The following is a 16,281-nucleotide window of genomic DNA, read 5'->3' on the forward strand; positions in this document are numbered from 1 at the left end:
CAGCATAACAAAACAGTTCAATAGCATTAAAAATCATTGCGCAAATATAACTGATGACCGACACAGTCCATAGATTAACACCATTACCCCTTACAACATTTGCCATAAAGTCTTTTAAACTCTTCCCCAGGTCGGCTGGATAGTTTTTTCCAGCTACAATTTGATTTGATCTAAAGAGGTGAATACCATTATAGAGACAGTTGGAATTATAATAGTTCCTACAAGCAGTGTTATGCTATTTTACTCTCAGTGTAGATTGGGACCATGAACGTCCTCTATTTCCTATTAATAAATAATCATTTTGAACAACTTCTGACCAGTTTATTCCATTTTGAAGATGTGTCATCTGTAACCACATGCAGATATCTAATCCCAATTTGATTATTTAAGTATGTGCAAACAATCTCCCGTTGAAATGGTTTTAAAAAAGCATGCACCTAACCCATTAGTTTAGGACAATTCAATCTTTCTGAACTTTGAAGCAGTCGACAAAAACTAATCGAAACACAAAAGGGATACATACGAGCAAGGAGCCTTACCTTGAGTGTTGAAAGAAGCACTTCCAATCCTGTTGCATTTCCCGAAGCAGAAGTCATTTCTGCTACGGACTGTAACCAAGGGTCAGAGTGGGGGACAGGAATTTCAAAACAAGCACAAGAGCTCTCTCTCTCACTCACTCTCTTGGAGAAGACTGGGCAGTTGCTTTTGTGGGGACATCAGAGATTGACACCTCTTGCCTTTGGCACAGAGGGAGGTATCAATTTCCTGATACAAAAATTTCGATGAGTGCATGATACAAAACAGCCGCACACTAAGCAGCTAGCGGTAGCGATTGAGGATTGAGCCCACACCAAGGAACAAGAGGAGGACAGGAAAGCTGTCCTGGCAGCCTCACCACATTCCCAGCTGAGCTGTTTATCAATCCCAAAGGGAAACAGCGTCTATACTTTTCCATCCCTGTCTCCAAATGTAATTAGACACAGCATGCTCTGCAATGTTGTCTTTAGGTAGAACTAATGTCAAAGTTACTTATACTGCCCTTTTTAAACCCCTCGCAATCCCCCCCCCCCCCCCCAACCACCCTCACGACCAGGACAAAGTATGGAACAGGCAGCGAAAGCATGAATATTGCTGGAGGATAGTTGCTGTCAATCAGAACGCAGAGTGTACGAAGCAGCAAAGGACAAACAAAGTGCTAAAGATCCTTAAATAAAATGCGGGACAGTAGAAACAAGGAAGCGTTGCAGAAATACCAGTGGCCCCTGAACAGGGGAGGGTGGAAAATTGGCAGACAATCAGCAATGTCACATCAGCCACCTGTTACACCCAGCATTTGATATTTCATTCCGTTGGCTGCAATGGGGTTTCACAATCAATAAAGTCATTTTGAAGTTTAGACAATGTGCTTGTGTTGGAAAATGAACAAGTCAGGCAGCAGAGAGAAATAAGTCCCCAGATATCTGCTCCGACTGGCGATTATAGAGGGATAAATGTGTGCTAGGATGACACGAGATGATCGCCTGCTCTTCTTTAAGTGTTGCGATGAGGGGCGAGGGGGTCTGGAGTTGCCCTCTGGGGCACAAGGTGGCACAGCAGTTAGCACTGCTGCCTCACAGTGCCAGGGACTCAGGTTCAATTTCGGCCTTGGTGACTGACTGTGTGGGATTTGCATGTTCTTTCCGTGTCTGCGTGGGTTTCCTCTGGGTACTCCAGTTTACTCCCATGCTCCAAAGATGTGCAGGTTAGATGGGGTTATGGGGGTAGGGAGGAGGAGCAGGCCTAGGTAGGTTGCTCTTTCAGAGGATAGGTGCAGACTCAATGGGCCAAATGACCTCCTTCTGCATTGTATGGATTCTATGGGTGGGAAACAGAGGTCAGGACTATTTCTGGGTTGCGAAGCTGGCCCCGGGGGTAAACAGTTACTCACCTGTGAGATTCTTCAGGCCAGCTCAATAGGGCCATAGGGCTGTCCAATTAACAGCAGTGGCCAGGCTCGCAAGACTGGAGAGGCCAATCAGAGACCTTCCAACTTGAAATGAGCTGCTGCCTGCAATGGAAGATAAGGAACAGAGAGGGCATTTCAAAATGGCAGCGCCCTCTCTCCAACTTTTTTACATTTTAAATTAGAAAATAAATACTTACGCGAGGTCACCGCTGTTTAGGGAAGGTTGACTGAAGCCCTCTACAGCAGTATTTTTCAAACTTTTTTTCCCGGTACCCACTTTTGCCAACAGGCCGACCTTCGCACCCCACACCACAGCCACTTACCTTAATGCGAACGAGGAGCCTATTAATCTTCACAATCTCACTTGAGTCAGGTTCAAAGGAGGGGAGGGCAATGCGCATATCAGATGCAGACTTCAACCAGTTCCTTTGTCTTCATCTTTATGAAAACAGAAAATCCAACTTTGCGCAAGTAGGTCACCGTGAAGGGCATTAGCAACAAAATGCATGTTTTACTCAGCACTGGATCCTCCTGGGAGATGCTGCTCCAGAATGCTGCCAGCCTCATGGGCTTTTGCCGTGTTTTTAATGTGGTATTGTAGGTCAGCTACAGCAGAGTAGTCTTTTAATTTGGAGTCAGTTCTAAGTTAATAACTGACTCTGGGGTCTCAACCTCAAAAGCAATTTTCACCCACCATTTCGCATTCAAAATCTGAAACATCTCCTCTCTTTGCAGTACTTTCCTGAATATAAACATATGGGCTTTGCATCCTTATTTGCATCAGTACAATTGACAAAACCATACCTCGAGAAATCATCTTTATACTGCCTTGTTCCCGACTTAAGTTACTTCTTTGTAGCCTGTTAACCAGATGCCCTGGAGCTCTGTACAGAGATAGCACTAGCACTGCCCTGAACTCTTCTGAGTAGCTCTCTCCAGCAGATTCAATTGTGAGAACCTGTCCAATAGGTAAAGAAATAAAGCAATTCATCTTCACAATTTGCTTGCCAGTAGCTGGAAAATGGAAGCAACACTGCTCTGTGATTTGGTGCCGAAAGCAAGTACCTGGAGGAAGCTTGACAGCAAGTGTGCATGCTGGGCACGTGACCTGCTCTCTGCTGCCACATCTGGCCGGAAGACTCCACACAGCCTCATTTATTTTCATATAAAAGGCGGCAGCAGGCGCCATTCTCAGTGTAAAAGCTGGTAGCAGCCGTTGGGTGCTTCTCCCGCGATCGGAACCTCCGCGGGAAAGGCGCGGCCAATCGCTCCCTATCCCATCCAAGACCCACCCGTGGGTTGCAACGCACATTTTGAAAAACCCTGCTCTGCAGCACAGTCTGCGGCTGCTCCTGCACACTGGCAGGAAAGACTTCTAGGCCTGCCTGGTGGACTGACATCCTCCACTGCCTACCACCTTCTGGAAGTAAAACTGCCTCCTGTCACCTGTGGAACCTGAGGGCCAACTGAAAAATTCCCCAGTTAGTCTCTCGATTTGCCTTCTTCGCTAAGCGACCCACCATGAGGAAGCAGGTAGCTCTGCTGGTCACCTGATGCCACCACTGCCAAAATGGCCCGGAGGTGAGATGGACGTGGGGAACAAGCCCGCAGTTCAATGTCTCACATCAAAAGTAGCATCGGCAAAATAACGCAGCTCCACCTCACCCCTGCCCGCGATTGGAAAGGACCATTCCCATATTTACCTGATCCCAAAATGTAAAAGCTGTCACGCTGTGCTGTAAAGTAGGTTACTGATGTGACTCACTGACAAACATATCAGTTTGACAAGACAAACTGTCCAAACAAGTCAAAGCTTTTTCCATCTGATTTTCTCTGCCAGCACTGGAGGTTCTCGGCATTTGCAAGCAATAAAGCATCTTGTTACTTGCCAGTGATGAAGGATCTTGTTACTTGAAGATGATGCGGTCATTAGCTACTTGCCAGAAATGTAAGACTGGGAGACAACACCTTACATTTGACATCATTTTATGTGTTAAAAATACAGTATGAACATGAAATGGAGGGTGCACAGGAGAAATCTAACCTGTTGCCTTTTAAAATTTCACAATTATTTTCTCTCGAACAGAAGATGCAATACTTCTCGATCAACGTTTTTATTTATTGTTTCACGGGACGTGGGTGTTGCTGGCTGGGTCAGCATTTATTGTCCATCCCTAATAGCCTTGAGAAGGGGACGGTGAGCCTCCTTATGGGCGGCACGGTAGCACATTGGTTAGCGCTGTTGCTTCACAGCACCAGGATCCCAGGTTCGATTCCTGGCTTGGGTGACTGTCTGTGCAGAGTCTACATGTTCTCCCCGTGTCTGTGTAGGTTTCCTGCAGGTGCTCCGGTTTCCTCCCACAAGTCACAAAAGACTTGTTAGGTGAATTGGACATTCTGAATTCTCCCTCTGTGTACCCAAACAGGCGCCAGAGTGTGACGACTAGGGAATTTACACAGTAACTTCATTGTAGTGTTAATGTAAGCCTACTTGTGACAACAAATATTAATATTAATTGCTGCAGTCCATGTGTAGGTATACCCACGCTGCTGTCAGGAAGGGAGTCCAATGATTTTGACCCTCTCAGTGAAGTAACGGTTCCAAATCAAGATGGTGTGGGGCTTGGAGGGGAATTTCCAGGTGCTGGTGTTCCCATGCATCGGCTGCCCCTGTCCTTCTTGGTGGTAGAGGACAAAGTTCCTGCTGTTGAAGGAACTTTGGTGAGTTTGCTGCAGCGCATCTTGTATATGGTACACACTGCTGCCGATGAGCATTTGTGGGGCAGGGAGTGAATGTTGATTGTGGTGGATGAGATGCCATTCAGGCGGGCTGCCATGTCCTGGGTGGTGTTGAGATTCTTGAGTGTTGTTGGAGCTGCAATCATCCAGGCAAGTGAAGCGTATTCCATTACACTCCTGACTTCTGCCTTGTAGATAGTGGACAGGCTTTGGAGAATGTGGAGGTGAGTTACTCATTGCAGAATACCCAACCTCTGGCTGCTCTTGCAGCCGCAGTATGTAGCTGGTTCAGTTTAGTTTCTGGTTAATGATAACCCCAAAAATGTTGAGAGTAAGGGATTCAGTGATGGCAATACCAGAGGAGAAGGTTAGATTCTCTCTTGTTGGAGATGGTCATTGCCTGGCACTTGTGTGGCGTGAATGTTAAAAAGCAGGATAGAATTGAAGAGCCTTAAAGTTCCTCCATTCTTGTATAAGTAAATTGTTGTGGACAGGGCAAGAATTTCAGGCAGGATCTGGATTTATTAAGTCAAGTATTCTTGTAGATTTGATAGTGAGTGTGCAACATGCCTGCCATGCTGCTATTACTCCATGAAAATGAAGAACAAACGTCATACAATTTGCTCCATTTCTGCCTTCGCGCCGCCTTTTATAAGGGCCACATGTCCTTAAATTCCAGTGTTGTTTAAGGGCTCAGGAAGGGGAATTCCAGCTCGGATGGAGCAAACGGTTCTCCCAGAAAACCAGCCCCAGGGAAAGCTATTCCATCTTAAAAATCTTTTATTCCACTTAAACATTGTACAGCCTGGTTCACTTAAGAAGTGACAGGTTCCATTACCAAACCCCTCTCCTTAACCAGGACTCCCACCCGTTTCCCATCTGAGGTAGCCCCTGGTGGAATGACACTTCACTAAGACGGCACCTCCCAAAGAAATAAAAGGCTCGCATTATTGTAGCACGTTTCATGGCCCCCCGGACATCTCAAAGCAAAGTGCAATCAATGAAGTGTCGTCACTTGTCGGGAATGTAAAAGGCAGCTACTGCAGAGCCAGCTTCCGCAAACAGCAAATTAATAATGGTTAGATAATCTGTTTTTATTTGTTATGTTGAGTGAGGGTGAATGGTATCGGTAACTGCTGTAACTGTACCTTGCCTTTAATACATTGGCCCTTTAAGACCGGGCTTGGAACCCTGGGGGACTCCGCCTCTGGCTCCGCCCCCAGAAACGGTATATAAGGTGATGCTCACTGGGCAGCATGCTGTGACCACACTTCTCGGCAGCTGTCCGGTTCTCTGGTAATTAAAGCCTTTGAATTACCAATCTTCTCTCCTGTGTCGTAATTGAGGGTATCTCAGAGGGATAAACATTCGGCAGGACACAGACACCTGCTCTTCGATGTAATAGTGCCACAGGGTATTTTATACCACTGAGTGTTATTGCAATGTTGAGACTAAGAGAACCAGGAGATAGGCATGCATTGTCTTTGAACATACATGACGACGTGGTTGCCTGAGGGTGCAACTCCTTTTTAAAAAAATATTTTTTATTGGTATTTTCAATTTCTACACAGTACCAATTTACATTTAATATTTGCAGCACGTGTGGTTCTTATATACATATTGGTATTGCCTGTCTTGGTGTGTCTTCCTCCCCCCTACCGTCTCCCCGTGCCCCCCCCCCCCCCCCCCCACCACCAGCCCCTTCTTGGTATCCCCCTTTTTCGTTATGCTGTCCCCTAGCTCCGATTCTCCCTGGATAAAAGAAAATTACTGCGGATGCTGGAATCTGAAACGAAAGGGACAATGCTGGAAAATCTCAGCAAGTCTGGCAGCATCTGTAGGGAGAGAAAAGAGCTAACGTTTCGAGTCCGATGACTCTTTGACCACCAGCAGACATGGATCCAAATCTATTTTGCTTATCTCCGACATGGTGTCAAAGGAAGAGGCCCAGGACGTTACCAACTTGGGATAATGGTTAGCTGGGCTCACACTTGTTCTCCATCCCAGAAACGAATCCGCTCATCCTTGCTTTAGTCAGATGCGCCCTGTACACTGCCTTGAATTGAATCAAACTTAGTCGAGCACATGAAGACGTGGAGTTGACCCTGTGAAGAAGGGCCTCACTCCCCACCTCACCATCAGAATGGGACCCAAATAACCCTCCCATTTCATCCTCACCTCACTCAATGGAGCCGACTCCACTGAGAGCCTCTGGACATATATACCCAAAATTGTTAAGTTTCCTTTGACGATTTGATTTCTGTCACAGTGGCTCACAATCTCCTCTCATTTTTGTTTAATTTATTGACTTTTTGTTTGAAAAGAATGTAAAAGGGAGAAAGCTGAGACATGGTGTAGAAGGAAAGCTGTGAAACTGAAAAAGTCAATAAAAACATGATAAAGAAAAGCATTGTGTCTTCGTTTCCACTTCATCAATCGGCTTGGAGCCTACTAACACTGGGAAGGCAGATGAGGTCTCAGATTAACATCTCATCTGAAGAGGTCACCTCCAACAGTGTAACACACCATCCGCACTGCACTGCAGTGTCAATCTTGATTTCAGACCCTCAACAGGGAACCCCCCCCACCCCCCCCACAATGAGACTGCACTTAGTCCCGTTTCCTGCCCTGAGGAACTGCGCTCGGCGGAACCCCTCAGTGCAGAGAGCGATAAGGTTGTTATATTACCTCTGGTGGTAATATGTCGCTGTTCTTTGCCTTTTGATCTGAATGGTCTGTTTAGTTAATGACAAAGAAACCACTAAACATAAGATCGAATCAAAACTAATTGATTGGGTAACGATAAATTAAATGAAGTTCGCACACACTACTGAGCTACAGTTAATAATAAAGTAACATTGAACCTGTCCAGCAGTAATCAATAATCCAGAAGTCACTAATGATATCCTCGTGTTAACTCTCTCTAATCTATTCTACTCCTTGTTCTGTTCTCAGTCTCTCTCCTTTGCTCACTACCCATCATTCTCCAAGGTCTAATATTTATACTGAGAACTGGTGGTGCCCTCTAGTGTTTGACTTACACTGAGATGTAATAATTAACCCTTCACTAGCTTGCCTATATCCTACATACATATCATTACAAAGATCACCATTTCTAAATGGCCTCCTTATCTCTCGACCCACGATGCAACCCCCAAACCCGATAAGGGGGTACTCGCACCCCCCCCCCCCCCACATCCGCAAAGGAAACCCCTGGCCGCCATCCCATCTGGTCCCCATTTGTGGAGATCAACATTGAATGGCACTCTCCCGAGGTCTCCGAGGCGAAGGGGTTAGATCCCAACACCTCGGATATCTCAGGAAAACCTATGTTAGCGTGAGACCAGCTGTCTCACAAGGTGTGGCGAGCCAGGGAGTTCCCAGGAAAGGGATTTCCCGACCTTCTGTAATCATTTTTTATAATCTTTTTGTCATGTGAGAGTGCCTTTAAGAAGTGGATCTTTAAGAAATGTACCTTTAAGAAATGAGGCTGATCATATTACTGAAGTGAAGTCACGGGGGGGAGGGGGGGAGCTGAGCTCACTTCTGCTTTTTGGGAGTTTTAGTTTCAGTTTGAAGAAAGCTTGGGTGTGGCTGTGAGCTGCATTGCTGGTGATCTCTGCCATGAAGGACTATCTGTTAATCCTTCGGTGAAATTGGAATTGTAAAAAGGTCTCAGTATTGAATATAAATCTAATGTGCTTCTGTTTGAAGGATTTGTTAAGTCTTTTGGATGTGTAAAGGAACATTTTGAGGGATTATTTAATGTTGTATTATTTTCGAGGTTATCTTTGATGTAAGGGGTGTTAAGAGATCCAATGTTTATTTAAAAGGTTAATTTGAGTTCATGGAATAAACATTGTGTTGTTTTAAAAAACCACGTGTCCATGATTGTAATACTATACCTGGGGAACAAGCCGTGTGCTTCAAAAGCAACAATCCATTAAAGGTGGGGGTTGGTTGAACTCCATGATACATTTTGGGGTTCTGAAAACACCTCTCCCATAACATTTTATTATCGTCACAAGTAAGCTTACATCAACACTGCCTTTCAGGCGCAACACGGCCGGTAGAACATGCCCATTATCTGTACTGATGTTCTTTGAGTTAAAGATTTGTGCAAGTGATATAAACTATTTTGCAGTACATAATATATGACTTTTGTAAGGGGCAAAGAAAGGAGTCCACACCGAGTTGTAGAGAAAAACAAAACTTAATTTATTTAAGATGTACAGATCCAGTAGATCCCTACTGGGTCTTCTCGAGTCAGTGTCTGACTGTCCGATTCTATTAAGGCACTTAAACTTCGTTAAGGGCCCCCCACCCCCTTATCGGGGGATATCGTATTCTACAAATTCCACGGGGTAGTGGATTATCCCTCCCCCATAAAGACCTGTGCGGGTCATAACAATAACATTGTACATGTATGGTGCGATTTCACAAAAAGGGAACAAAGTCCCATTGCGAGTGCGTTTAGCCACGTGTTTCCCGGTGCTCGCAATGCCAGGAAACACGGGTGGAATTCTCTGACCCCCGCAAGGTCGGGGAATCTCCCGGAGCCGGCGTAAATCCCGCCCCCGCCGTGGCCGGGAATCTCCGCCAGCCGGGAATCGGCGGGAGCAGGAATCACGCCCCGCCGATCGGCGTGCCCCCTGCGGCGATTCTCCGGCCCGCGATGGGACGAAGTCCCGCCGCTGACAGACCAACCCCGCCGACGTGGTTTAAACCACCTCTGGTGCCGGCGGGATTGGCGGCGCGTGCAGGCCCCTGGGGTCCTGGGGAGGCGCGGGGCGATCGGTCCCAGGGGGTGCCCCCACCCCAGGTGGCCTGGCCCGTGATTGGGGCCCACCGACTGGTGGGCAGGCCAATGCCGTGGGGGCACTCTTTTACTTCCATCGCCGCCACGGCCTCCACCATGGCGGAGGCCGAAGAGACCCCCCCTACCTCACATGCGCCGGTGGTGGCGTCAGCGGCCGAGACGAACCGGCGCATGCGCGGACTGGCGAAGGCCTTTCGGCCAGCCCCGACGCCGGGCAGCTTAGCGCCAAAGGCCGTTGCGCCGGCTGGCGGAGCGGAAACTACTCCGGTGTGTGCCTAGCCCCTAAAGGTGAGGAGAAGTCCACACCTTTGGGGAGGCCCAACGCCGGAGTGGTTGGTGCCACTCCGCTACGCCAGGACCCCCCGCCCCGCCGAGTAGGGGAGAATCCCAGCCCACATGGCTATAAAACATCACTCATGTTAGATAAGGGGCATGAGCAGGAGGCTGCATATAGCCCCTTTTTCTACACTGAGGAGCTCTGCTCACCAGAACTCCCCAGTGTATCAAGGTGGGCATCTTTGTAACTCGGGAATCTGCACAGTAAAGTGAGACTAGCTGTCTCGCTTTTACATTCAGATTTGCCAAATGGTGATCCTGCCCATAATGGGCGGGATTTACATCGCAACGTCTTGTGAGATCATGTTGGATCTCGGGAGGTGTTGCGAGCCGGGTAGATCCCAGGAATTGGGATCTCCCAGCTTCTAACGGGGCCACACCCCGACGAGCTGCTTTTCGGGTGCCGCATGGCCGTTCGATCGGGCCCATGGTATAGGAACAGAAACAGACCGTTCAGCCTGTCAAGACTGCTCCGCTATTCAATGTGATCATGGCTGATTCAATACCTTTTGCACCCACTAGCCCCATAATCCTTTATGTTATTGTTCACCAGAAATCTGTCAATCTTCACCTTAAACACGCTTAATGGGAGGAATCTTCCAAAAAAAATGGCAAAGTGTCAGGTTCTGACTGAAAACCAGTGTCTTTCTCCCCAGAAAAACAGCTAGATTTTCTGTGCAGATCTTCTGACATCAGAAAAGAATCGGTGGGCATGTTTTGCGCCATCACGCTGGTGAGGCTGGGGCTGCATAGAGCCTAGAAGCCCAGGGACACTGCCCAGCCTCAGCCCTCAACCCTGGGGCCTGAAGGTACCTCCACTCCCCAGTCGTGGCCATCATGACTGGTTTTCGATTTCGAGAACCAATCGTGAATCGCGATGGGGTGACATCACGCTGCTTGGGGTGGTGGTGGGGAGCAGGTGGGGGGGGTGGTAACATCACAAGGGACTGGAAGGTACGGCGCGAAGCCATTTAATGGCATTTCAATTTATTTTAATGAATGGAAATCAGGTTCATGGCCAGAAAGAGTGTCAATGTGATCACGTCGCTGGCAGGGGACGGGGAAGATCTCAAACCAAGATCTCACCGGCGCAAATCCCATTATGTTCCTCTCGCGAGATTTAGCACCATAACGGGATTTGCTCCCGCAATGAGCAGACCTGAAAAATTATGCCCATTGACTGAGTTTCCACTTCCCTCAGGGGGTAGAGAATTCCAAAGACTCACAACCCCCTGTGTAAAGAAATTCCTCCTCATCTTGGCCCAAAGTGGCTTCCCCCTTATTTTGAAATTGTGCCCCCTGGTTCTGGACTCCCCAGCTAAGGGAAATATAATTTCCAGGAATGACAAACAGTTGCCTAATAATGTGCTGATAGAAAAGAATCAAATGTCTCAATTAGATACATGTTCACTACAACAGTGAGTAGCTGTAAACAGTACAAGGCTGAATAAAGTTTATTCAGTATGAAAACTCCACTGTTTGGTCACCGCAACTAAATAAGGAATTGAGCCACCACTGATATGAGGCGCGACTCAACTAAATGGGAACTAAGTCCCATAGCGAGTGCGTTTAGTCGCTTGTTTCTCGGCACTCACGGTAAATAAGGGGGTCTCAGTGGGGAATATGGCTGAGGCCGCACATAACCCCGTTTTCTACCCCGAGGAGCTCCGCTCGCCTCATTTTAGCGAGAGATTGGGGTGCTGCTTTTAAAAGGCATCCCAATCTCCGAGGCCCCCAAAGCACCCCCTGACCTCCCCAAGACCCAATGCACTGTGGGAGGGTCCCCAGCACCACACCCCCAACACCCCCACAGGGTAACGCTGGCCCAGTCACCAGCACATAGAAAATGCCAACCTGGAACACTGGCTGTGCCCCTGCCAACTTTCAGGGCCACCTGGGCACCTTGGCAGTGCCAGGATGCCCAGGTGGCACCAATAGTGCAAAGGTACCACTCTGGCCAAAGGGCATGCACCTGGGGACCTCTGATTCTTTGTAAACCCCTCCCCCCAAAGTGCCGGTCCTTCTGGTCGCCATTTGTGGAGACCAGTTTTTTTTTCCAAAAAATATACTTTATTCATAAAATCTATAATAAACATTACAGAACATTTCAAATTATCTTGATTGTACATTTCCATCAAAGCTACACATTCCCTTGACTTTCTTCCATTCAATTGGGATGACATTACACCTATATGCCTCTTTACGTTAAAATTCTTTCTTAAATATTTACATTGTCATGTTTCTTTTATACATTGGAGTATTAATGACACAGACCGAGAGGTTTTACACAGTTACCAGCTCCTCGGTGTACATTTGCTGGTGAGACCTTACACAGTGGTCTTTCCCCATTGCGCCTTGGCGGCAGCTGCCCCAAGCCTGAGTGCGTCCCTCAGCACGTAGTCCTGGACCTTGGAATGTGCCAGTCTGCAACACTCGGTTGAGGACAATTCTTTACACTGGACGATCAGCAAGTTACGGGCAGACCAAAGAGCGTCTTTCACCAAGTTGATGACCTTCCAGCAGCAGTTGATGTTTGTTTCGGTGTGTGTCCCCGGAAACAGTCCGTCGAGGACAGAGTCCTGTGTCACAGAGCTGCTCGGGATGAACCTTGACAAATACCACTGCATCTCTCTCCAGACCAGTACTGAACAGCACTCACCTGAGGTCTCAAAGGCAAAGGGGATAGATCCCAACACCACAGGTACGTCAATAAACTGCACATTAAAGTTAGACTAGCTGTCTTGCTCTGATATGCAGATTTGCTAAAAAGTGATCCCACCCACAATGGGCGGAATTTACATCGCACTGTCTCGCGAGATACAATGCAAGTGAGCCAGTTCGATGCTGGGAGTGAGGTTTCTCAGCTTCTATTGGCCACACTGCGCCGCGGCAAGCTGCTTTTCTGTTGTAGTGTGTTGGATCGAACCCATGGTATCATAGATTTGCTCTTTGCCCATCCTTTTTTTTAAAGATGCAGGATTTTATTCTCAAGTATTCAGTAGCTAGTTACACCTCAGGATTGTGCTCATTTTTGACAGTAAATTGTCCACTTATAACTGTATGACCAAGACATCCAACATGAAAATATTTCACATAAAACATTCTTGACAAGGTTATAACTGATGCAAAACTACATAGTCACCCACAGCACCACAAGGCTAGGATGTGGCAAACAGGACTGACCTTACCTGACATTCCAGTGTTTGAGAGATGATTAAAAAGAGCAGATATATTCAGAATAGCTTAGAGTTAGAAATCTGAAACAAAAAAAAAATGGGGTGGCCCAGAGAACAGTTAAATTACTACACCATTGTCTGCAAGTAAGATCTTTGAAAATTTAATTAACATATCCATTGATGTGACCATTTAAAATATGGTTTGTGTGGAGGAGGATATTGTTGAGCTTTACAGTTTTATGAGGTATAGATTGAGCTGCAGGGTGACCAGGCATCTGGGTGGTCGCAAAGCTCCTTTGCATCTTGTGTTCCAGGAACATGTGGTTCTGAGGAGGAAGGGCCAGACGAGCTCTCACATGTGTCATGGAGGACAATGGTGTTAGTGCCCCCCTTCATCATTTCTGATGTATACTCGTCCATCACACGCTTGCTATCTCCAACATCTGGAACATATTTAATTACAACCTTTAAACCAGCACTGACGAGGAAGTCTACAAGAACAGATTGTATCATTGTCTGGCCAGATTTGAAGTCATCACCACTAGTGATTCTCCGATTCTGGGGCTATGTTCCCACACCGGCATGGAAACGGTGGGAAAACTGGCGCAAAGCGGCCACCGATTCGCCATTTTGCTGGGGGCTAGCAGGACGGCAGCGTAGAGCACCCGGCTCTAGCTGCCGATACGCCCCGGAGAATTGCCGGGTCCGTGGCCACGCATGCACATGGCGGCGGCCTGCAGCCTATTTGGCCGGCTCGCGCACCCTGGACCACCCCCCCCCTCACCCCCCCCCCCCCCCCCCCCCCCCCCCCCACAGTGCCCCCAGCCCGGTATAATGTCCCTCCCCCGACTGTGGCAGTGCTGAACTGAGTCCGCAGCCGCCTAGCCGAGTTCCCGACGGATGAGACCATGAGAGACTCACGCCATCGGGAACTCGTTCAGTCGGGGGCGGAGCATCGGGGGCGGGCTCAGGCACTGTCCTGAGGCCGTCAATACATGGCGCCGTACTCTACGAATACGTTAATTTGGAGGGGGTGGAGCCACACGAAAGCGACGCCGCCCCGATTTGGTCATAAATTTGGATTGTCCGGCCGTTCGCCGAACGCAATTTCGGTATCAGCGACCGGAGAATCCAGCCCCTTGCATTTGAGTCAAGATCAAAATTCCTGGTACAAAGTTATTCTGTGGGGATCCATTGATGTAAGCACAGCCCTGCAAAATGCTAGCCACAGCAAACATGGATGATGGAGATACCTCCCTTCCACATTGCAATGGAGAATTAAACAAGGTGATGACAAATTAGTATTTCACACAACGGGATATTCTGACAACTGCATTTCACAGTTCCAAAAGCAGTTGGGTGGCAAGATAGCAAATAACTCAGTTGGACAGCACACTAATTTGTCTATTTCATAATTGTTCCAGTGGCGCACTATCTCAATCGCCTTCATGAGGCTTTCTGCTGTCATTGATACCAGGAATGACATGACAAAAACACTCAGTATTCGCAGTCCACAAGACAATCACTTTGCTGACTCCACTCTTTGCATTGAAGACCCCAACGTCCTTTCTAATTTGCTCCACCTGCTCCTTCTTGGAAACTCGGATTAAATTATCTGCCCTGTCCTCCTGATTAGCAGCAATGAATTCTGGAAGGTAAACAGAAGGTCAGGGGTAGAACGTCTTCTTGTGAGGCTTCAGCTGTTCCTGAAGCTGCCCGTCAAGGACCTGAGCTCGCACCATGTCATCAGAGAGGTTCATGGAGGAGATATCCCAGCCATCAAACACAATGTCATTTGGATTCACTGTGGGCAGTAGATCCTTGATGGCCACGTACACTTATAGATACATAGATACATAGAAGATACGAGCACGAGGAGGCCTTTTGGCCCTTCGAGCCTGCTCCGCCATTCATCACGATCATGGCTGATCATCCAACTCAATAGTCTAATCCTGTTTTCTCCCCCATAGCCTTAATCCGATTCTCCCCAAGTGCTATATCCAGCCGACTCTTGAATATATTCAAAGTTTTAGCATCAACTACTTCCTGTGGCAATGAATTCCAGAGACTCACCACTCTTCGTGTGAAGAAATGTCTCCTTATCTCTGTCCGAAATGGTTTAGCCCGAATCCTCAGGCTGTGACCCTTGGTTCTGGACACACCCATCATTGGTAACATCTTCCTGTTTTGGTTATCCAGGAAAGTCCCAACTTGTTGGCCAGAACTGCTGCAGTAACTGTTGTTCCATTGTTACCACCCCATCGAACGAGCATCACGCCAAGTTTTGGCACCTCCCTCTCCATGTGGAAGGTCAATTTGTTAGAACATGGTTTCACCTTAATTGATCCATTCTCTTCATAGACATGTGTAGCCTGGTAGGGATACACTTCCCCAATGTAATCCTTGTTGTATGTCACATCTGGGCTCTCAATAGTAAACTTCACAGCCATCCTGAATTGCGTGGGGAACACCTTTCATTTTCCGCATGCTGGTCACTCCTTGCTCAGACTATTCAAATTTTCTGCTCTTTCATTCCTGGAGCCATGCCCCTGCACCAGTCCCTTAGGCAGTCTGCACAGTGACCTCGCACGTGCCGCATCTCTTTGTCTATCCCAAGCATCATAAACTATAAACATATCTTTATTGTCACAAGTGGGCTTACAGTAACACTGCAATGAAAGCCCCTAGTCGCCACACTCAGGTGCCTGTTCGAGTACACTGAGGGAGAATTCAGAATGGCCAATTCACCTAACAAGCCTGTCTTGCGGGACTTGTGTGAGGACACCGGAGCACCCGGAGGAAACCCACGCAGACACCGGGGAGAACGTGCAGGCTCCGCACAGACAGTAACCCAAGCCCGGAATTGAACCCGGGACCCTGGCACTGTGAAGCAACAGTGCTAACCACTGTGCTACCGTACCGAACTGTCGAGAACAGTCTTTTGTTCTCGTTTTTTACTCTTGCGTTAAATTATACATTTTTCTTCAGTTAAGGATGTTCACAAATATATGAGGATATCTTCACATAGCCGACAAACTAATCAATATCGTAGGGCTGACACTGTGATCATCATACTTGAGGGGCGCAGTGCCCTCAAATAGGGCAAATTACGAGGCCTCGCCATTATACAGTCAGAGAATCTTTATGGTGGTAAATCCAAAGAAGGTTTTATAAAAACTGATCCAGGATGACCTTATTTAACATGTACTCATGCTTATTTATTGCAGCTTCATTTTTTTTCAAATTGTACAGGGGAACCTAAATCC

General features: G+C 47.5%; 1 protein-coding gene and 1 pseudogene across 1 annotated transcript in view; both read right to left on the reverse strand.

Annotated features, from left to right (window-relative positions):
• The window catches only part of LOC119975190 (cytosolic carboxypeptidase 4), a 287,106-nt gene extending 286,449 nt beyond the window's left edge, over positions 1–657 (reverse strand). Inside the window, exon 1 of the mRNA XM_038814795.1 lies at positions 540–657. Coding sequence (XP_038670723.1) covers positions 540–596 — 57 coding nt within the window. The 5' untranslated portion in view covers positions 597–657. The remainder of the gene's footprint in view (positions 1–539) is intronic.
• Positions 658–13,252: 12,595 nt separating this feature from the next.
• On the reverse strand, positions 13,253–15,465 carry LOC119974854 (annotated as a pseudogene).
• Positions 15,466–16,281: the final 816 nt, after the last annotated feature.

Source organism: Scyliorhinus canicula, chromosome 12 (genome assembly GCF_902713615.1).
Source record: "Scyliorhinus canicula chromosome 12, sScyCan1.1, whole genome shotgun sequence".
Classification (NCBI taxonomy): Eukaryota; Metazoa; Chordata; class Chondrichthyes; order Carcharhiniformes; family Scyliorhinidae; genus Scyliorhinus; species Scyliorhinus canicula.